The sequence below is a fragment of the Squalius cephalus genome, assembly GCF_949319135.1.
Source record: "Squalius cephalus genome assembly, chromosome: 14".
Lineage (NCBI taxonomy): Eukaryota > Metazoa > Chordata > Actinopteri > Cypriniformes > Leuciscidae > Squalius > Squalius cephalus.
This window is the reverse complement of record NC_137135.1, coordinates 20,773,495-20,794,596: the sequence shown is the minus strand read 5'-3', so window position 1 is coordinate 20,794,596 and position 21,102 is coordinate 20,773,495. Positions and strand designations below refer to the sequence as shown.

Below are 21,102 nucleotides of genomic sequence, written 5' to 3'. Positions count from 1 at the left end.
TTAAGGACCTATTTTGCGTATCAACTTTGAAATCTGTTTTAATGATTAATGACATTGACAAGTAACTATTTTCTGTGTGAAACATTTTGGGTGTCGAGACTGGCCTACATTTTTCTAGTCATCTTCCATATTTTCCCCTTAATGTCAATTACCCCCACCCCTGTAATCCCAGAAATGTGTGAAGTATTTAACTGTAGTAAGATTCCATGGTGTACATTTTCAATAAAATTACATTAAAACAACTTTGATATGCTATTTCATAATTTACCCTTCAAATAACTTTTTTTTAAATATATATATAATATATTCTATATTTAAATATATATCAAAACGATTTAGAATAAATTATATGTACACAATTATGTGGGTTTTTTTGTGCTTTTTTTGCACAAATATATATTGCATATATATATATAAATAAATAAACAAAAATGAGTTACATCTTAGTGGTGTGCAACATTTTACGTAAAATTATATTATAAACATGTATTTATATGAATAATAATATAGCCTATATAAATTCATTGCGCATGCAACACTAAAAAGATTCAGATGCTACTACACAATGGTAAGGTGTGACAGTAGAAATAGACTGTGACTCAAAACCTAGTCAGCTGCCTACCAAGACAGCATTTTGGCCATCATAGTCTCTTTCAAACCTAGACGGCATAGGATAGTAGTCAGCTTTTTAGCACTATGTTCTGAAACACAGACTCAGCGTGTCCTGCATTCCCTTCTCTGTCCACTAAGAGGCGCTGTCACACTCAGGAATCATCCGCTATTAGCGCTCCGTCACTGGACTGTACAGTGTCCTTCGTCCGCGCACAGAATATAATATTTAGATAGCTGCTGTTTATTATACTCGAAAAAAATGTCTACTACGACCGGCGGCGGAGAGTTTGGCAACCCTCTGCGGAAATTTAAGCTGGTTTTCTTGGGCGAGCAAAGCGGTAAGTGTTCAGATATGTGAGACGTGGACGGAGAGATAACGTTAGACAGGCCAGGTGAAAGGATGCTCCAGAAGGATAGATGTTACCAAATATACACGCAAATAATGATTTGACAGTTTCGACTGATACGTTTGTCGACACGCACTTAAAATACACTAAATTTACAGAAGACGTATAGCATGTAGCATTGAACATCCTTGTAGTAACGTTACACGAACTAACCTTATATACAAAAGATGTGAGATCCGAATATCAACTTCATTATGCTTTAATTGATAGATTATATGTATTTTTATGTCTTTCCTCTCAGTGTTTATGTATTCTTGAATGTAGACATCGAGGGAAGCCATCAAGTCCTTGTATTAGCATGTTTGTGTTTTCTGTTCCTAGCCACAACAGAGATCTCCCATTTTAAAGGCCTTTTGTATGTGATTGCATCCACCATTACTGTTTAACACATAATATGCAAATTATATTGTACTAGTACTGGATGTTAATTGTTTTAATCTGTAAAACAATTCTGTCTGGTGTGAAAATGGTTGCTAACTGTTAGCAGTTAGCATGTTTCTAGTTGACCGGCTGTGACTATCAAGATCGTGATGTTATAAACCACATCAGGGATGTTTAACTGCCACATCATCCACGTCACATCCACGTTCTCGTTTCATAATGGCTGGATTTGACGCTAAAACGCATTAGTCAGCTGTCGTAAAGGAGAGTTTTTGCACGTCTTCGCCTGTATTGATGCAGTGTGTTGCTGTGGAAAGCAGGACGGCGACACCCATGTTGCCAACACAGCGATCAGAGTTCAGGATCATCCTGCGCAGAGCAATGCATCCGTTCCCTTCACAGCATCTTCGACGTGATACATTCAAACATGCTGTCTATGTAGGGATCACACTAGGTTTTGAGGCGCATTCGTTCGCTGTGAGGCCCTTATTTCTAATGCGTTGTTCTTTTCCTCCACAGTGGGCAAAACTTCACTCATCACCAGGTTTATGTATGACAGCTTCGATAATACCTATCAGGTAACACCCCTGCTGTGATTGTTACAGCCCATGTTATGTTCCATGTTACCTAAAACAACTTAATATCAAAGTATTATTGACTTTATGAAAGCCATCATGACGTCGGTTTGGTTACTTCCTTGAAGGAATAGTTCACTCACTAATGAATAGTGATGTCATGTTGATCCAGTCCTTTCTTTTTTCCATGGAACACATAAGGAGATACTCCGTAGAATAGTCACACTGCCATCGTCCTTACAACAAAAGCATATGATTTATGACGAAAGCTGTCTAACTCTGAAGTTACAGTTCAAAATACATTTTTGGCACACTAGCAAAGTTGAAATAAATAATTTTTTACTAGCCATAAAATGTATTTTACATTATTTTTTATAAACGTTTATTCAAGAGGTTTTAATATTTTTGAATGATGTCTTTTATACTCACCATGGCAGCATTTATTTGATTAAAAAAAATAAAATATTATTATCATTTAAATAACTGTTTTCTATTTTAATATACTTTAGAATGTAATTTATTCCTGTGATGGGAATTTTCAGCATTTTTACTCCAGCCGTGTCACATGATCCTTCAGAAATCATTCTAATATGCTGATTTGATCCTCAAGGAAAATTTATTCTCAATAATAATGTTGTACTGCTTAATATTTGTGTGGAAACTGTGATGCATTTTATTTTTCAGGATTTTAGGGGGGAAAAAACAGCATTTATTTGAAACAGAAATATTTTAGATTTCTACTCAGACCATAATTTGTTTTTGTTAATACAAGTCCAGTCTCAATAACATTTATTTCACTTAGCAGTGCCCATTTTAACTTGCATTTGGTGTTTGTCGAGTGTTAATTTAGTTCATAGCTCTCAAATCTTGTTCACATGTGTGCATCTGATGCACATTAGAACCAATGGCTTTTGGTGTCATTGAAATCAAATTTGGTATAAAAGTATCTTGTTGCAGAAAGTTTGATTATGCACAAGAGCAAATTAGATTTTCAGTGAACAAGGATCAATTTTATTTTTTGACTTTATGAAAGGAAAAGATCAGTATGAAATTTCTGCAAAATATCTAATTTTGTGTTCCACAGAAAATACAGTCAAAGTAAATATTCCTTAAATGGTCTGTATTTTACAATGTAATTGTGCACTAAGTTAACTCATTGTTTCTCTCCATAGGCAACTATAGGTATAGACTTTCTGTCAAAAACCATGTACTTGGAAGACCGCACGGTAGGACGGAGATCAACATTTCTAGAATTATTTCCAAGGAGTCTCTGTGTGTCCAAGCCTTTTTTTAAAGCCTGATTTAGTTGAAATATTGACTATTAATGTTAGTACTAGTGTAATAGATGGTTTTGACACACACTGGCTCAAGTCATTCACACCTTGATGTTTTCTAATATCACCTGTAAGGTCTATAACGCCCTATTCGGACAGGACTAGTTTTCTAAACTACGTTTGAGTTACAATTCGTATCACCCCACGTCTGTGATTCCATGTACCGATTCGGATGGAACTGAGATCTCTGTGTTTGTTACAGAGGTGGGAGTGTGTGTTATCTAGACGTGGGTGTTACAGAGGGTCGCCTACTGTGCTACGTATGACGGATATATTTTTTAATGAATTACTTATTGATATAACTTTAATATATTATTAAAAACTATTTAAATATAGTTCACATGCGTTTATTGAAGTGGCTGTTTATAATAAACCCACATAAGTGAGCAGAGACACCTAGACAAGTATCTTACAGTACATGACACTGATATTAAAATGGGCAGTCTTTACACTTTTTTAAGATTTGGCTCTATTTAGATAATAATAATAAAACATTTGTTAGATAGCATCCATTTTAAAATGAAATGAAAGCATGTGAAAGATTGGTATGCAAACTGTAACTCGGGTAGGTTAAAAAACTAATGAGGAGAAGCATTAGTTGGCTATAATACTATCACAGACATTCGCATTCGGAGAGGATTAGATTTCTCAGTGGACCATTGAGAGTTTGCCAAAAACAGTAGGTAATTTGCCCTGGAATTTTTACTGAGGTTGTGTGAGAAAATACACAGACATGGCAGATTCAGACAGGATTAAAATCACAAAGTATGCCTGTGTCTCGCTGACGCATTTCTCTAACGTCCAAATAGGGCTGGTCCACCAGGTGATTTCACTGTCTGTCACAGATTCATCACAGTTATCATTTGTGGAATTCCTTGCGCATGCTTGTAGCTCATCATCACACTTATGTCATTAGTTTGTCATTTATTTTGATTTCACCTTTTTAAGTTTGGTTGTGTCTTTGTCCACCTCACCCCACTCTCTTCCATGGCTGGGTGCTGAATGGGTCCCCATGCCTGTTGTGCTGCATGGACGGTCATAGATTCGGCTACAGCTGTGGGACACTGCTGGGCAGGAACGCTTCCGTAGCCTCATTCCCAGTTACATCAGAGACTCAGCAGCCGCAGTGGTGGTCTATGATATAGCAAGTATGTAGCTAGTGCTCCTGCTTCACCACATGGTGGGGTCAAGTTGGGTTCTGCTTGAGTAAATGGCACTCATGTAGCTTTATAAGTGTGCTGGTTTATTTGAGCGTTCCTGGTAAAGTTAAACAAAGTAAGATGAAAACCTGCTTTAACAATGTGAAGGGATAGTTCACCCAAACATTTAAATTCTGTCATAATTTTCTCACCCTCATGTCATTCCAAACCTGTATAACTTTAATCATTCTGACATTTCAAATATTGCTGGATCAGAATGTTATACAGTTGAGATCATTTAATTAGATGGTATTCATTGTTCCTAAAACTATATTAAAATCAAATGCAGATAGGGCCTTTTCTGAAGCTGCTCCCCGGTTATGGAGTTCTCTTCCATAATACATTTTCCCTCATATTGGATGTTTGAAGATGTGTTTTTTTAGTATGGCTTTTACACCTGAGCAGAGTTAATTTAGAGTTAGTTAACTTATTTAAATTTTATTGTATTGGACACAAAATAAGATATTTAGAGGGGAGGGGGGGGGGGGGGGGCATTATTGGTGTTTTTTTGTCCATACAAAGTGTTGTTTTGGACCCCATTGACTTGTATTATATGGACAAATACAGTTAAAGCATTCTTCAAAATTATTTTTTGTGTTCTGCAAAAGAAAGTCAGTCATGCAGGTTTTAAGCAACATAAGGGTGAGTAAATGATAGCAAAATTATCTTTATGATTACAATTTGGGCTTTTACAAATATTTCAAAACCATAAAGTGTTGTTTTGCCTGAACTTGTCCAGCAATACTTGTGCATAAGGAGTGCCATTTGCAAAGCATCTTGCAGAAAGCAGCGTCATTCAGAGAGCAGGAATGGAGAAATGCCTTCAGATTCCTAAAACCTTGTGGTTATGATCTATAAGCACAGAAGCAAAAATCGGTAAATTCTGTAGGTGCATTTCTCCTTTTCCTTCATGTTTTGCTTCTTTGATGTTGTCCTTTTCGTCTAACCCTGCTCCCTTGCTCTATCCTCTCTTTATACTTTTTCTTTTCTCTGTTCTGCCTTTCTCTTTCCCCTGTTTTCTTTGCACACCACGGTTTGCTGGTCCATCAGGTTCGGCTCCAGCTATGGGACACTGCAGGCCAGGAGCGCTTCCGCAGCCTCATTCCCAGCTACATCCGAGACTCCACTATTGCTGTGGTGGTCTATGACATCACCAGTGAGTCTGAGCCTCACTCATTGGGTCAGCAGGGATCTATGCCCTCAGAGCACAGTTAGCACGATTCAGCAGCTGCTTCTAGGTCATGGCAGTTCATCTTAGTATGGTTGCTTGGGAACAATGCTGTTTTTATTATTTCATTCAGATTAAATGAAAAGTAGATCGAACGTGCTTCTCTCTTATTTGAGCATCGAAATTACCTGTGTTTTAACTTAACCGTCCTCTGTTTTGTTGAACTTCATTCTAACAGTCTGCTTGCACACTTTCTTCTAAGAAAGCTCGGCTTTGAAGTGAATCAAGTGTATTTTTGACCGCTGCCAAATTTGAATTTTGCAAATTGATTTTCAATTAATTAATCAATGAAATTAGTTCCTGCAGATCACAAGAGATATTTTTCCTCTGTAATAAGTCCATGCCTAACATTTGTCCTTCTGTTCTTCAGATCTCAACTCCTTCCAGCAAACCTCAAAGTGGATAGATGATGTCAGAACAGAGAGAGGAAGTGATGTCATTATCATGTTGGTTGGCAACAAGACAGACTTGGCTGATAAAAGGTACAGTAGTTTCGAGGAGTTTGATGAACACATCTTTTGTTCATCCCTCAGACTTCACGGTTTAAACCCTTCACTATGTGTTATTTTTGTGTTCAGTTTTCTTTTTATTAATTTGAGTGTTATGTTGAATAATTTGTGCCATTGTTGCTTTTCTTTTCGGTCATGTTTTCTCTTTGTTGATTTTATTTTTGATTTCCCATTACTACTTTTGTTTTTCATATCCATTCTAATTTGAACTGTGTCCACACCTCAACTATGGATTATGGCAGGCAAGTGTCAGTAGAGGCAGCAGAGAAAAAAGCCCGGGAACTGGGTGTGATGTACATAGAGACCAGCGCCAAAGCTGGTTATAACGTCAAACAGGTGGGTGACACGATACAGCTGTAGTGTAGACCTAAGCGTTCTAACTTATATAACAGAATCTGTGGCATATTGTCGATTTCCACAGAATATTTTTTGGAGACTGTCCTCACATTATAAAAACAAGCTAAATACAGTAATACATCCTAGCAGAACACCTCAAATCAACATTTAAAATAGGCTAATATTGAGTATGATCGTAAAGGTGCGGAAATTTCGGAAAAAAGGTCCATTTTCAATAGTGTAGCATTGCATGGAGTCAAGCATCTTTCTATTGGTCAACACCACAAACTTGCGTGACAATCTTGAACCTGATATAAAATCTACATGGGGTGATTTTCACCTTCAGTCGAAACTCAAAATTGTATGGATTCCAGTTTGAAATTACCAAATTTTTTTTGTAATAGAATCACATAGCAACCATGTCAGTTGTTAACTGATCAAGGATACCACAAAGAAACATGGAAGGAATGTGACAACACCCACATGGATTCTACAGCCACAGAATTCAGCAGAAAGCTCTGCAGATTTTCACTGAATTAGAACACGTGTCATTCACAAAGATCTTTACATCTCCTACCTCTTGTGTGGCCTTTTGTTAAATATTTTGCCATGTTGATTATACTTTCAGCCAACAATGTATGCCTCAGTTTAACATTTTCTAACATCTCAATCCATTCGGGTATCATTTGACTTCCTTCAAGTCAATACAGAAAATGTCAAAAGTCTTGGTCCGGGCATAACTATCTTACAAAGTCAAAATTATTGTCTGTGGGAAGTCAATCAATTTGAAAGAATGCCACAGATGCGGTCTAGAGACAAAGGGATAGTTCACCCAGAATACTGAAATATTGGTCATAATTTATCGCCCTTGTGTCATTCCAAACATGTATAACCTTTTTTCTTCTTCCGTGGAACACAAAAGGAGACGTTTAGCAAAATGTCTTTTTACTATAGAGGGTATGCATTGACGTCAATATCCCGCCGGAACGCCCCCTCGGCCGGACTGAGTGGCAAAAGAGCCTGCTTAATGACTGGATTTTAATAGGGGAAACTGCTAAACCGGGAGTAAAATGAGGGATTATCAGTTTAAACTAAATGTTGGACTCGATATAGTGTCCTTTACAACTTACCAAGTGATCCATGGATATTGACATGCAATGTCGTGTTTCCTGACATTTATATGTGTCTGATTTTGACGCTGGGAAAATACATAAAGCAAATTTGCCTGTGAATGCTTTATATAAATACAATATAGGTAGGTCTAAATCCGGGTGATCACTTACTGTATATCAATGTCATATATATCATCCAGCCCTAAGACTTGTATAGTTTTTAGTCAGTGTTTATTTAAAAACATCCAATTATGCATAATATAAGATAGTAAATATTTAATTGATGATTTGTCAATACAATATATAACAATGCAATATACAGGGTATGATTTTTTACTCACAAATTCAGCATACTGACACAAAATGATAACTGCAAATCCATGTTTGTCCAGTTGTTTCTATGAATTGCAGCGATCCGTTTGCTTCTCTTTTCGGTAGCTTTCGGCAGCCTGTAAAAATATACCTCAGATTTCTTGTCAAATATATTTCTACAGTCAATCTCAAATCTCTTTCCAGTTTTAGATGTGCTTTGTGTGTTTTTTGCGGCATTTACTCTGAAAGCCAATGTTGCGGCTCAGTCTTTCTGCCACTCAGTGGGCGTAACCGCGTTCACTCCGGCCAACGGTGATGTCACGTGCATACCCTCTATACCAGGGGTTCCCAATCCTGCTCCTGCCGATCGACTGTCCTGCACAGTTCATCTCCAACTCTAATCAAACACACCTGCCTTTAATTTTCAAGTGATCCTGAAGACGTTAATTGGTTGCTTCAGGTGTGTTTGATTAGGGTTGGAGATGAACTGTGCAGGACAGTCGATCGGCAGGAGCAGGATTGGGCACCCCTGCTCTATACTATAGAAGTGGATGGAAAAGAGAAGCTTGGACATTCTTCTATGTAAATCTTTTTGTGTTCTGCAGAACAAAGTAAGTGAAATAGGCTTCGAATGACATGAGGGTGAGCAATTGATGACGGAATCTTAATTTCTGGATGAACTTTTTAAACCGAAAATAAACACGGGATATTTCAGTGACCAAAGTGCCAATGACATTATCATCACTTCCCTTGATAGGGTGTTTATTTTTGTTGTAGATTGTCCTCAAGTTACAAATGTGTTCCATGTGAATGGACCTTTTGTTGAACTGCAGTGCAGTGATCTCTTTTCAAAGTTATTCAGCCTGATTTCAGCCATTTCTCAACTCTTCAACCTGTGTTGGGGTCCTATCAAAACACTAATCCCTCTTTTTTTCCCTATTACTAATGTGAACTTCAGGCAGTCTCTGTCTCTTTCTCTTCTTCTTGATGCATTTCTTTTGTCTGTCTGTATTTCTTTCCTTTCCCCTCCCTGCTCCGGTCGAGCAGACAGATTACCACAGAGGAGGGCGAGCAGAGGGCTAAGGAACTGAATGTCATGTTCATTGAAACCAGCGCAAAGACTGGCTACAATGTCAAACAGGTAGAATCACGGAGAAATGAGGACGGCCAAGCCCCACCTTCCCTCCACCTCTCTATCTTCTGCTTTCTTTGGTTTCTATCTTTCCTCGCCTCGCCCATCATTAGCCATTCTTCCCTCGCCTCACATTCACAGGTGTCCTGTGCTATTATGCTGTTCTTTTGTGTGTTTCGTTTGCTTGAAGTGCTCCCCATGTACTGTCACAGATGTCCTTTGCATGTTGGCCAAGCATCGCTAGAATGATTTTTCTCTCTTAGCACCCCTTGCAATTCATAGACTCAATGTAGACATTTCATTGTGCATTGTGCTTTTTAATAGCATATTGTATTGCTTTTTGTTTTCAGAATTAGTGGATCATGGTGTCTTTTTTTTTTTTTTTTTTTTTTTCATAATGCTAGTGTCATCGGAAATTACCTCCTTTTTTTAACCTCTCTACCCATTGGGAGTTGTAATTTCTTTTAAATAGGGGAGACTATGGCTAGTTGCACATGAGGAAGTTGTCATAAGAGCCACTTTACCGTTCAAAAGTTTGGGGTTTCGAAAGAAAATAACACTTTTATTCAGCAAGAACACATTAAATTGATCAAAACAGGTGACCGTAAAAACGTTTGCAATTTTACAAAAGATTTCAAATAATTGCTGTTTGAAAACAACGAATCACGGTTTCTTCACAAAATATTAAGCAGCACAACTGTTTTCAACATTGATAATACAGAATTTTAAAATCCTTTTTAGTTGGGTACTAGGGCATTCCAGGGAATGAGAAAGCAGATTCATGCTGCAGCAAAAGAGGCTTCATCTTCAGAGCTCAAAAAAATGCCCACCATCAGACCTCAAACCTATTAGAAACACTTATATCCTCAATGGGATCAGTGTATTAGAAACAAACTTTACAAAATCAATCCTGTGGTTGGTGGAAACCGTTTTGTGTCTATTTTTTTGGTGGCTTGAACTCTGTTAGGACTCTTTACTTATCAGTTGAACACCAGATTTAGTTTTAGAATTTTTATGAAAGATAAACTTTAAAAAACATTTATATTTATATATATATATATATATATATATATTACTTATTTTTTATAAAAAATAATACGTTTTTGATCATTATGTTTTTAAAACTTGCATTTCAGTGTAATATTTTTGTAATACTGGTTGGGTGAGTTAAAAAAGAAATTTGAAGTTGCATATTTTATTGATACAGCGACATATATTGTGATTTGTTGTACGATTTAATTACAATATCTGTTGGCCAAAACAAGAGTTTGAAATGTTTATTCTTTATTTTTGAGGTTTCATGATGTTTGTCCCTTTCATGAGGTTTTGTTGTGTATGTGTTTTGCTGTTTAAATGTACTTGAAAAGCCTATAATATAACTTACTCTATATATAGTATAACAATATGCCAAAAAATTATTGTCACAAAAGTAAAACATGTTAGAACTAGCCCCAGTCTCCCCTACTAATAAGATAAATATTTTGTATTAAATTAAACCTGCATTGATTTATGTACATGTGGCTAAAGTAATGAACCTTTTTTTTTTTCTCTAGCTGTTTCGTCGTGTGGCTGCAGCTTTGCCTGGAATGGATAGTACACCAGAGAAAAGCAAAGAGGACAGTATCCTTCACATGCACCTTAAATATGCCATCTCTCACATTAAAATGTCAGTCAGTTTGATAGCAGGATATCATAAGCATGTCTGCCAGCGTTTTGGTCTAACAGGAATGAATGAAAAGTGTAAACACATGCTTATTCAAATGATCCAGTCTCTCAGTAACTGATCCTTGACAGAAACTTTCAGTGATCGACATCAAACTGGAGAAGCCTCCAGAGCTGCCCGTTACCGAGAGCAGCTGCTCGTGCTAGTAACCACCCTCGCCCCCCCACCAGGCCCTGCGTCCCCCTCACTCCACCCCCTCACACACAAACAGCTTGCCTCTCAGTGGTCACTCGCTCCTCTCACGGCCCCGTGTCATGAGCGGAGAACCTTTTCTTTCTCTTCGACTCAGTGACTTTTCAGAGTAACCGTGTGGATGTGCTTTTACTCTGTATTAAAATGGATTCCAAAAATGCGTATATTATTAACGAAAAAAGTAAAATCACAGCATAGATTAAATGCTAAAACCATTCAGATCCTCGTCTGTTCTGGCTGCATGGCATTATATGGGATTGCAGACTGACTCAAGCTCATATGCTCTTAAGTTTTCACACATCAGTGCCAACATAGTTGTTGTGAAGTTAACATGTTTCAGAGCTGGGGCTGATGTCATCATTTTTAGGCCTTTTTTGCCTTCTTTTTTAATTTCACTGGAGGAAGAACTTCTGGCTGTTACTGATTCATATAATTTTTTTACACTATTATTTTGTTTGTGTTTTTTGGCAAAAGTTATTTAAAAGAAAGATACAGAACGATTTTGTCGTGAAATGTCACCATGGACACAATATTCTGTATAATTGGATGCTTCCATGTTAAATATGGTATTAGGGACCAGATATAATTTTAAAGTTGTTTTGTTTCAGGAAATATACATGTATGGACACAAAAATTAGCAGTTTTGTTTGCGACAAGCCTAATTCTGGACAGGCTAATTTTATACCGAAATCTTTGGAGGGTTGCATGGAAGTAGAATGTATTGAGCTGTGGGGGAAATAAATTGGATTTAACGTTCTTAGAAAAGGGAAAATTGCTATTTAATTTAGTTCAAATTCAAAACCTAAGATATTTAATGACTTATCCACGACCGTAGTCACAAAACCTAACGTTAATTGTAAAAACGTGTATGTACTAACACAACTATCGTAACGTCGCTCTGAGCTTGGATATGGAAAGCAATTCACACTAATTTTCTCATTTTCTGTCTTGTTTTTGCTGCGCAAGTGTAGGGACCGCATGCAGTTTAGAGACGGTTTAACACAAAATGCCTTGCTTGTTTGGTTGTCATGGTGCACCAAATCAGGCCACAGTGCTGTGGCTTGCTCGAGCCTATTAACATTGCATAGAGATAATGAGGTTTTGTTTAACAGGACATTTAGATTTCTTCCTTCAACACGGCTATCGCTTAGTGTACAGACACGTCTTGGTATTGCTCGTCGTAAGACTGTTGGTTTCATGTGTTTATTTATTATCTCACTAGTTAGTGATACAATGTGTTGTATGCTTGACGGGAATGGCAGTTAGCAATGTGTGGGAATCAAAGTTTGATGTATAATTTGCATTGCTGCCTGGCTACTGTATCACAAAGACCTAGTCGTGTCACAATCGTGCCACTATTAAAGACTTTCACGTCCCATCTGTAATGCTGGGTTTCAACAGTATAGCTTGAATGGGCTTTTATTTGCTGGAGAGGTATCACCGAGCCCCCCCAGCACCGTCGCTTTTCCTCTCGTTCAACTGTAAACCGACAAATCCTTTCATCGTTAAGACTAAAAAAGGGCATCAAGTGTGTTTTAAACATTAACATTTACTATGGTTTGATATGTAGGAAATGAAATAAATAAGAGTGAAAACCCTCCTGAACAGCTCTATCACGTGTCACTCACTGAATACTCAGCTGTGTGCTATTCTGAAGTGTGTTGGTCTGTTTGAAATACGCTGTCTACTAGTGTTTAGCTAAGTTTGTGTGACAAAGTACTATTATTATATGCTGTAAAAAATGGACGGTTAAAGAGACACCAAAATGTATCACATGAATAAAAAATATTTCACCAGATTTGCTGTTAGTCCTGCTTCTGGTTCCTGTATATAGGCCTATACACAGTGTTGAGTATTAGAAACAGACTTGATACATAATATAATTACATTACCCAATCATACAGTAGCCTAACTTTTTTCTAACCATTTGCAATGGCAACAAATTAATATGTAGGCTAATTTACTTAAGGAGACACCAGGCCTTTTAAATGTTCATGTACATATTAAACATGTTAATAATATACAAAAAAAATATATAGTTAATATATATAATTAATATGACAAATCTTCATAATTAAAAAAGTTTAAATTCCAGATAGTGTATTATGTCTGTGATACTGTTTGTCCTGTGATAAGCTGAGACCAGTCTTCTGTTTATATACGAATATTTATGTATACTGCATAGTAAGCAAAAGGTTAAATAATCTTATTAAAGGGTTTCATGTTTTTAAACTCGTAAGTTCTCTTTGGTCCACTGTTGGTACCATTGTCCACAACACAAAGAATAGAAACGGCTATGAAATTCAGTTTCTTATTAATGGCACAAGCCTGTTGAATGTTGTTCCTGTGGAGGTGATTTGAAGAAAGGTTTCGGTCGTGAACACAAGGCGGAGTTCACAGAATCACAGCTCGTCTTGGGATTCCGTTATGAATTAACCATGCATGCATATCAATGAAGTAGCAGAGAGAGACCACTGGACCCGCACCCGAATGACCAATCAATATGGGCGGTCCGACACACCCAGTTTGCGCCTGTTTGTCAACAGTTCTCACTTGAGTACATAAACACCATTGGGTATAAATCAAGATCATGTCAATGTGCTAAATCACTGTTGTTCAGAGCTGACCGACTAGCTGCGCACCTTGCAGTGTTGTAATACACCTGTTCTACTCCCGGAAGTCGTGACGCGATTTTTCCACGCGCAAGCGTTGACGCCAGGTGAGGATTGGAATTTGTGAGAAAAATCTTGTCGAGCTTGAAATTTGAATCTGTGACTACAATAACACCACATCATACTATTTAGCGAGCAGAGCAAAGTTATTGAGCCTCGGTACAAGATCTGTAATTCTCGCTGTGGAAATTATCGTTTCAGTTATGTCTCGCGGTTCGGGAATCATTCCAGATGAATTCATGTTTAATGAGTTCAAAAGACAATGCTTGTCCACCGAGAATTGGCTCAACAAGTATAATAAGAATGACATGGAGGTATGGGTCGAGGGGCCCCCTTTATCTACTTCTACAAGCAACAAAGTGAACTTATCCAAAGTCCACAAAATCAAGGTAAGATGTTTGCCTACATTAACTACTATGATGTGTGTGTACTATGTATGACAATATTTTGTTTTGATTTGTCTTTAAAGGTTATGGTGTCAATGTTACCTTTTTTAATGAATTTAAACCAGTGGTTTCAAACTTTACAGCAGGGCCCCCAACCCATCGTTCAGGGGCATATTGTTCCTAATAAAAGTCATTATAAAGAGTTATATAACCCTTTATAATGACTTTTATTAGGAACATTAATTTTATTACATCATGAAATGCTTAATGGGTCATTGGTTAGACATGATTTAATGGTAGTTATGAAAATGTAGCTACTTTGTTTACATATGGACCCCCAGTAGATCACAATCTCTCTCTATTACATTTCAGTTTAATTTACATGTCCAGTCCTGTGTGTACTGCTGCCATAACAACACTAATGCAAATGCATCTGTTTCCAAAACAGTGTAGAATGAACATAAAGGATGTATCGGCTGCTACCATGTATGACGTGCTTCATGACAGTCAGTACCGAAAGTCATGGGACCCTACAATGCTTCAGAGTTTTGACATCGCTCGCCTGGCTCCCAATGCTGATGTGGGCTACTATTCCTGTGAGTCATGTAATCTTTTAAATCTCTGTCCATTTTTAAGACCTCTTTCATGTCTTATGTCTATTCTAGTAATTCTTTGGGGCTTTTGTTAGTAGTTCACCTAACAATGTGATTGCTTCAGTGCAGTGGCTTATCACAGTACAGGGCTGAAGATAAGCCTCCTGGGACCATGTTTTTGTGTGTATTTAGGCAGTGAAGTTGCGTTTGTTAATGGGCCTGTTTGTCATACAAATATTTTTTCCCCTCCTTTATTCACAGGGCTTTGTCCGAAACCATTGAAGAACAGAGATGTGGTGACCCTGCGCTCATGGCAGGCGTCTGAAAATGAGTATGTGATCATTAACTTCTCAGTGAAACATCCGGTACGTCTTCTATTTACTTACACCTTCTATTAATGAATGTCTAGATAAAGCAAGAGACCTTGAAATATCAGATTTTCTTAAAGGTAGAATGTTAAGTCAAATGGAATTGCAAAAATAATGACTGTTTTCAAGTTTTCACCCATCCAAATTCGAGACAATATTTTTACATTGAACATTATTCTCATTATTTTATAATAATAAATAATACAATGTATTACTACATCAATTTAAAAATTATACAAATACTGTAATAAAGCTTTGCTTTCATTTTAGAAACATCCCCCACGAAAGGATCTGGTGAGGGCCGTTTCCCTTCTGACGGGTTACCTGTTCAAACCAACAGGGCCCAACAGCTGCACTTTCACATACCTCTCACAGGCAGATCCCAGAGGTATGAACCGATTCACTCCCATCATTCATTTACATTGGAAGACTTTAATTTGTTGCTGTTTTATAACCTTTTTTTTTTTTTTTTTTTGTCTTTTAGGGTCTCTTCCTAAGTGGGTTGTCAACAAAGCATCTCAGGTCCTGGCTCCAAAAGTAAGTGAACATGTTTAGTCTTTTACTGCTGTTTCTGTCGTTTATACTCTTTGAGGATGCGAGTGTCTTTGTATGTGGGTCTGTGTTTAAGGATTGTGAAATCAGAATTGTTACTATGGTAACCTACTGGAATATCTTGTACTGAAGACGCTCACGCAGCACTTGCTGTGCCAAGTGAAACTCGTTTATCTTGTTCGGTCTGTAGGCTGCATGACTACAGTCATTCTTTTCGTTTTACTGTAGAGCGCATCACTTAGGCTAAATCTCTTCTCTTTATTAATCATTTGTGATTATGACTGACACAGTTAGACTTTAGTTTTTAGAAACGCCTCTAATAATGCTTCAGCCCTCATCAAGTGTTCAGATTGATATCTAAAGATAACTATGGTGAAGATGTTCTTCTGATTGAGAACAAGAAGTCAGTCTTGTTTTAAATTGTGGCTTTTTTTGCTGTTGGTTTCATAGTTTTGTATGGAATTACAGCATGTGGTAGGGCTGTTTGCAGTGTTACCAGACGGTATCTCTGTCCAAAGGGCACACTGATAACATAGTCTATACATCACACTTTGTGTGTTATACACTATTATTGAAAACTGAGGTGTTTGTCTTTCCACTGATCATTAATCAGGTTTACGATTTGACACACTCACTCACTCACTCACAATTTTCAGCATTACTCCAGTCGTTAGAAATCATTCTAATATGTTGATTTGATGCTCAAACATTCCTTGTTATTAGTTCATATATATATACACGTGTGATATACACGCACACACGCGCACACACGCGCACACACACACACACACACACACACACACACACACACACACACACACACACACACACGTCACGTGTTTGTGTTTCCATGGTACAACCCTATTACATGTCTAAAAGGATGATGCTGATGATTTTATTTTGATTATTTGTGTTTAAGGGGTTTGTTTCCTTTCTATTAAGACTGTTTGACAAAATAACAAAGCCCATTACCTTTAGTTCAGAAGTCAGAGTTTATGGGCAGTATTGCACGCACATTGATACTTTGTGCTGCCAAAAATTCTGAAGACCCAGAGAGACACCAGAAACACTGTTTATTTATAACTTTGCTTGAGCAAAAACACTTGCTGCAATCGGAGTCCTTGCACAGCCTGAAAAAGAGGTAAAACTGGATTCCAGTTCATTGTTTGGGTTACGCAAGACTGAAAAAAAAAGTTGTGCAACTTTCGTTGATACTCATGACACTCCTTCACCTTTTTCTGTCATTCCACAGGTCTTAAGAAGCGTTCATAAAGCCGGTCAGAGCTACCCTGCATGGAAAGCAGCGAATTCTCCAGATCATAAGCCGTGGCTGTACCCCATACAGAGTGAACTGCCCATGATGGATCCAGCAGAGCTGTCCATCCAGCGCGGAGACTCGCTCGAGAACGTGGACGAGAGCTCATCCAGGGATGTTCAAGAGAATGAAGACAGCAGCTAAAACGGCTCAAAGAAAAGGTCCACGTCACAGGATCAGTCTCTTACCCCAATTCTAGCTAGTTGACGTCAACATTCCTCCCTCCCGCTCACAGAGTAAGAGTTTACAAAATCACTGTGCTACACATTCCTTTATTGATGTCTGGGTTTCTTAGGGCATCGCACGTGACATGATGCTTACTTGAACAAGAGAAAATTCTTTATACTATGCAGCTCTACTCCTTAATTTAATTTGAAATCCTTTTGAAGGTGGTTCATTCTTAAATTAGACCTTTTTTTTTTTTTGGCCTGTAATTTATTACTAAATGGTTATGATGAAGCTACACCTAAGTGATTGTATTGACATGCAGGTGAATGGATTGTTTTTCTTTATGAATATGGTCAAGCATGTTTAATCCTTATTTTAAATCTCCATGGTAGGGGATAGGTTCCTTGCAATGTCATCCTTTTTATGTTTGTGTAATTGTGTCTGTGCTTTTTCAAAGAGCTGTGTCTGTATTGGCATGTGTGTGAACCATGGGAGAAAACCTGTGTAATGGCCCTGTAATATGACCAAAGCAGTCCAAGACACAAAGTGGTATTACCTCAAGATTTATTACTTGAAGTGGTATAGTTCATTTGCCTGTAACAGGCAGAGGAAAACAGAAGGCAGAGAAATGAGCTGTTCTGTACTTCTCAAATATGTGTTTGGCCCTTGAACATGAAAGAAAAAGGCATGTTAACAACGTGAAACCAGTGGATCCATGCAAAGACATTTGCACTATAAATGACAGTTACACAGATTTATGACATGATATTTTTCTTTCTGAGGATGGATGGATAGATATGAAAACTTATTTTTGAGAACTTGAATTTCATGTATATGAAGTCCTAACTCACTAAAGGGTAATAAAGTTTTATACTTTAAAAATTTTAAATAAATTATGGTCAAAATATCATTTGAAGACCGTTTCTTTTATTTCGTCCAATACGAATGTTGCATTTTGGTAGGTTTATATTTGCATATAAACTGCCTTCTGTTCCACTGAGCTTGTGACACAGTAAAAGGCAAACTTAAATTGTGTCATAATGTAATTCAAAAAATTTGTTGAATTTTAATAGGACTTAATATTTCTAGTACCACTAGTTGATGCAATATATTAACATTTAGCCACACTACTTATAACTGTAGTTACCAAATCTGAGAATGTATTCATTTTACACACACAGACACACCCCTCTGAGCTTTTTCTCCATACAGGTTTATTAAAAAAAATTAGCATAAAGTATTTGCACCTGAACAGCACTGTTTTCATTAGCATATTGATTCAATGACAATGAATTAATCAGTAGCAATAAGTTTGTCAGCAGGACATCAGTTGATATTTATAGCAGTTCACAATTTATTCATGATGTACCCTTTGCCCTATAACCCTATATAATTATTTCATTCAATAAATAATATTTCTACCATGTTTTCTTTTTATATGCATGATATATCCCATAGAATATGCTTAATTTCCCAGAGGAATGGGATGAGAGAAAATGATCTGGATTCAAAACACAGATGCCTAAAACGACCTAAATGGTTGAGGAAGCTTTGAATCATCAGGCATTTTCTTAAAGTGTTTGAAGATGATTTCTTTGAACAGTCTTTTAGTCAGAGACAATAGTTAGTGGGAGGAAGATGATGCAGAGAAGATGAAAGTTTGGCTGACACACCAATGCCTCATCAGCTGCGTCACTCACTACTTCAGTCATAAATGTCATCTCTGCCACCTAGTGTACAGTCCTCTCCTTCTGCCGTTGGTAATCTAGAAAAACAGATGCAGAACACCAATTTATGTCAGGTACTCCAATTGAATCAGTTAACTACAGTGTCTAAGATTAAAATAACCTAAACAATATAGACCTAGAATAGAAAGAAAGGAACAACAGGGGCGTATTGAAAACTTCAAGTCTCTATTCTCAAGGGAAGGATGAATATAATACTCACTGTAAGGGAAGTATCGGACCTTCATCAAAATCTCTCTAGCGGTCTTTAAAATCTCCACAGCCTAGGAGAAATCAAAAACAGATTAGAGGAGGAGATATCAAGCGTGTTTCTGTCTCTTGGACGGACATATCAAGCCTTACCCTTGAATGCTCAATGTCTTGGAAGTCCACATCATTGACAGAAAGCACCTGATCACCCTCTTGTAGTCCTGCCCTATGGGCATCTGAATCTGGCACCACCTGTCAAGACATTTTGAACAAGACCAAGATGATGAGGGCAGTTCTTTTGATAAACAAAGAAGGTTTTAATTGACACAACTCACCTTTGAAATAAATATACCGAGCTGCGACGCCTTTCCTCCACGAATATTGAAGCCCAGTTGTGCTCCAGGGGGCTTTTTTAAGACTACAGTGCGAGGTAGGAAATGAGTGAGCTCATTGTTATAGTCAGGGTGATGTATCCTCTGATTATTAGGAAGAAAAATATAAATTAGGTAAATATGATCACAAAAGAAAAGATGAAAACATGCATTAATAGTGTTAAAGCACCTCTTGTGGAGGGATCCATGCAGGAGGGCTCTCATAGGATGGAAGAAACACTACTGGCAGTTGATAGTCATCGTATGGTATCTTTTGGTCCATGTTTTTCGAGCTAGAAATTGAAGATGGGAGAAACAACAACAGCGACACGAAGATGTCTATCGTCAGATTGTCCTCGATGTACTTTAGGACTTCGTTCTATTTTTAAAGACTAAATGTAATTCTTTACAAAACTGTGGCTATACTGATTACTAAAGCATGAAATGACCAACGATTTATAAAGCAATGTAAATACACTCTCTACGGTTCTCATTGTACAGCAGGCTAGCTTGCTAACACTCAACAATAAACACAAGCGATGCACAATGAGCCATAGCCATGAAAAATGATCAAAACATTGAGTGAATAAACTGACGTTACAAATATGCTCACACTAAAATTAAAGACAAGCGTTATATACAGCTGCTTTTGCTCGATAGTTTTATTTTTGTCTGTGTAACTCACCACGAACTCCTCGAGAGAACCATTAGCCCCGCCCTCTTGGAGACCATGTGACCAGCACTTTTTTTCCCTTTCTTCCCCCCCAACAAAAACTATTAAGAGCTAAAGAAAATATTGATGTTGGGACTGTTTCTCGCATTTAATCCTGAGATATAAATATGGCCTCTGGCATAGGCCATCATCTCTGACAACTGCCTTTCCTGTCCCGTTTCTCAATTTCAAGAGCATCCTAAGATCATGAATGGCTTGGTCTGAGGCTGCTTATTTTACAGTTTCACAAAATGGACTTCATGCATATGTTCAGCAGCTTTTTATAAGACATTTAGGTATGTGCCTATTCAGAAATTATCTGCTAAAAATTAACCTAGCCTGAATAAAAATCAATGGAGTAAACAAACTCCCATCTTCCCTAACTGTCCCCTTGTCTGGAGTGGACTGTTTTTGTAGAAACAGACAGTATCAGTGTCTTCAGTTCATCAACTTATGCGTGTAAGAAATGAGTAATAATTAACTATATGGAACATTGGAAATCACCCACAGTGCTGTAAAGCCAAGCAGGTGGTAAATGCACGTTCTGCAATATTTCAACTGAAAATATAGTAGGCTACACGTTTTCTTTTTGCTGCCCATCAACTACCTCTTCTTGGCAAGATTTGAAGCTGAATGTCACATTTCAATAAAACAATACATTTAGAAAATACAGTGTCTTGTTATAGTACTTTGAAGGTCCATGCTTATTTAAAAAAGAAAAAAAGTTTGATAAATTCTCTATTAATTATTCATATTCTATAAATAAATATTAGCCTACTTAGTAGGCTACATAGTACATCCACAAAATGTGAACAGCATAACAAAAACATTAGCATTAGGCTACATTGCATTTTTGTTTACATTTCACCTTAAATTGCCTATACTGAAATTATTAAAAGTAACACATAAAATAACCCATAAATTATTACATTGTAAAGTTGTCGTTTCATTTCAATTTAATATGCTATTTTATTATTTT

General features: G+C 37.3%; 3 protein-coding genes across 8 annotated transcripts; 2 read left to right on the top strand and 1 right to left on the bottom strand.

Annotated features, from left to right (window-relative positions):
- Positions 1 to 736: 736 nt before the first annotated feature.
- rab41 (RAB41, member RAS oncogene family) lies at positions 737 to 13,025 on the top strand. Of its 4 annotated transcripts, none has more exons than XM_079891856.1 (8): positions 737 to 950; positions 1,920 to 1,978; positions 3,148 to 3,201; positions 4,352 to 4,457; positions 6,107 to 6,218; positions 6,488 to 6,581; positions 10,691 to 10,757; positions 10,942 to 13,025. In XM_079891856.1, exons 1-8 carry the CDS (start codon positions 872 to 874, stop codon positions 11,004 to 11,006), a joined length of 636 nt encoding a protein of 211 aa, XP_079747982.1. In that variant the 5' UTR covers positions 737 to 871; the 3' UTR covers positions 11,007 to 13,025. The 4 variants fall into 4 exon arrangements, with proteins under 4 accessions (XP_079747982.1, XP_079747981.1, XP_079747980.1 ...); XM_079891855.1 differs by lacking the exon at positions 6,488 to 6,581 and adding an exon at positions 9,053 to 9,146 and having other exon boundaries at positions 741 to 950; XM_079891854.1 differs by lacking the exon at positions 4,352 to 4,457 and adding an exon at positions 5,559 to 5,664 and having other exon boundaries at positions 742 to 950; positions 10,942 to 13,024.
- Positions 13,026 to 13,642: 617 nt separating this feature from the next.
- Positions 13,643 to 17,652, top strand: stard14 (START domain containing 14). Its single transcript, XM_079893543.1, has 7 exons — positions 13,643 to 13,771; positions 13,926 to 14,113; positions 14,559 to 14,706; positions 14,965 to 15,068; positions 15,342 to 15,459; positions 15,556 to 15,608; positions 16,876 to 17,652. Exons 2-7 carry the CDS (start codon positions 13,928 to 13,930, stop codon positions 17,080 to 17,082), a joined length of 816 nt encoding a protein of 271 aa, XP_079749669.1. The 5' UTR covers positions 13,643 to 13,771; positions 13,926 to 13,927; the 3' UTR covers positions 17,083 to 17,652.
- Positions 17,653 to 17,695: 43 nt separating this feature from the next.
- On the bottom strand, positions 17,696 to 20,307 carry pdzd11 (PDZ domain containing 11). Of its 3 annotated transcripts, none has more exons than XM_079893544.1 (6): positions 20,097 to 20,307; positions 19,602 to 19,704; positions 19,376 to 19,516; positions 19,194 to 19,292; positions 19,054 to 19,114; positions 17,696 to 18,871 (listed from the first exon to the last, which is right to left on the bottom strand). In XM_079893544.1, exons 1-6 carry the CDS (start codon positions 20,141 to 20,143, stop codon positions 18,837 to 18,839), a joined length of 486 nt encoding a protein of 161 aa, XP_079749670.1. In that variant the 5' UTR covers positions 20,144 to 20,307; the 3' UTR covers positions 17,696 to 18,836. The 3 variants fall into 3 exon arrangements, with proteins under 3 accessions (XP_079749670.1, XP_079749672.1, XP_079749671.1); XM_079893546.1 differs by having other exon boundaries at positions 20,093 to 20,140; XM_079893545.1 differs by having other exon boundaries at positions 20,025 to 20,108.
- Between the last annotated feature and the right edge of the window lie 795 nt (positions 20,308 to 21,102).

Bases quoted from the DNA above. Each gene is read 5' to 3' on its own strand.
- rab41 (XM_079891856.1), top strand. From the start codon at position 872: ATGTCTACTACGACCGGCGGCGGAGAGTTTGGCAACCCTCTGCGGAAA. The intron at 951-1,919 runs GTAAGTGTTCAG...TTTCCTCCACAG, and splicing joins TTTCTTGGGCGAGCAAAGCG to TGGGCAAAACTTCACTCATC. The intron at 6,219-6,487 runs GTACAGTAGTTT...GGATTATGGCAG, and splicing joins ACAGACTTGGCTGATAAAAG to GCAAGTGTCAGTAGAGGCAG.
- stard14 (XM_079893543.1), top strand. From the start codon at position 13,928: ATGTCTCGCGGTTCGGGAATCATTCCAGATGAATTCATGTTTAATGAG. The intron at 14,114-14,558 runs GTAAGATGTTTG...TTTCCAAAACAG, and splicing joins CCAAAGTCCACAAAATCAAG to TGTAGAATGAACATAAAGGA. The intron at 15,069-15,341 runs GTACGTCTTCTA...CTTTCATTTTAG, and splicing joins ACTTCTCAGTGAAACATCCG to AAACATCCCCCACGAAAGGA.
- pdzd11 (XM_079893544.1), bottom strand. From the start codon at position 20,143: ATGGTCTCCAAGAGGGCGGGGCTAATGGTTCTCTCGAGGAGTTCGTG. The intron at 19,517-19,601 runs GTGCTTTAACAC...CCTAATAATCAG, and splicing joins CATGGATCCCTCCACAAGAG to AGGATACATCACCCTGACTA. The intron at 19,293-19,375 runs GTGAGTTGTGTC...ATGTCTTGACAG, and splicing joins TCGGTATATTTATTTCAAAG to GTGGTGCCAGATTCAGATGC.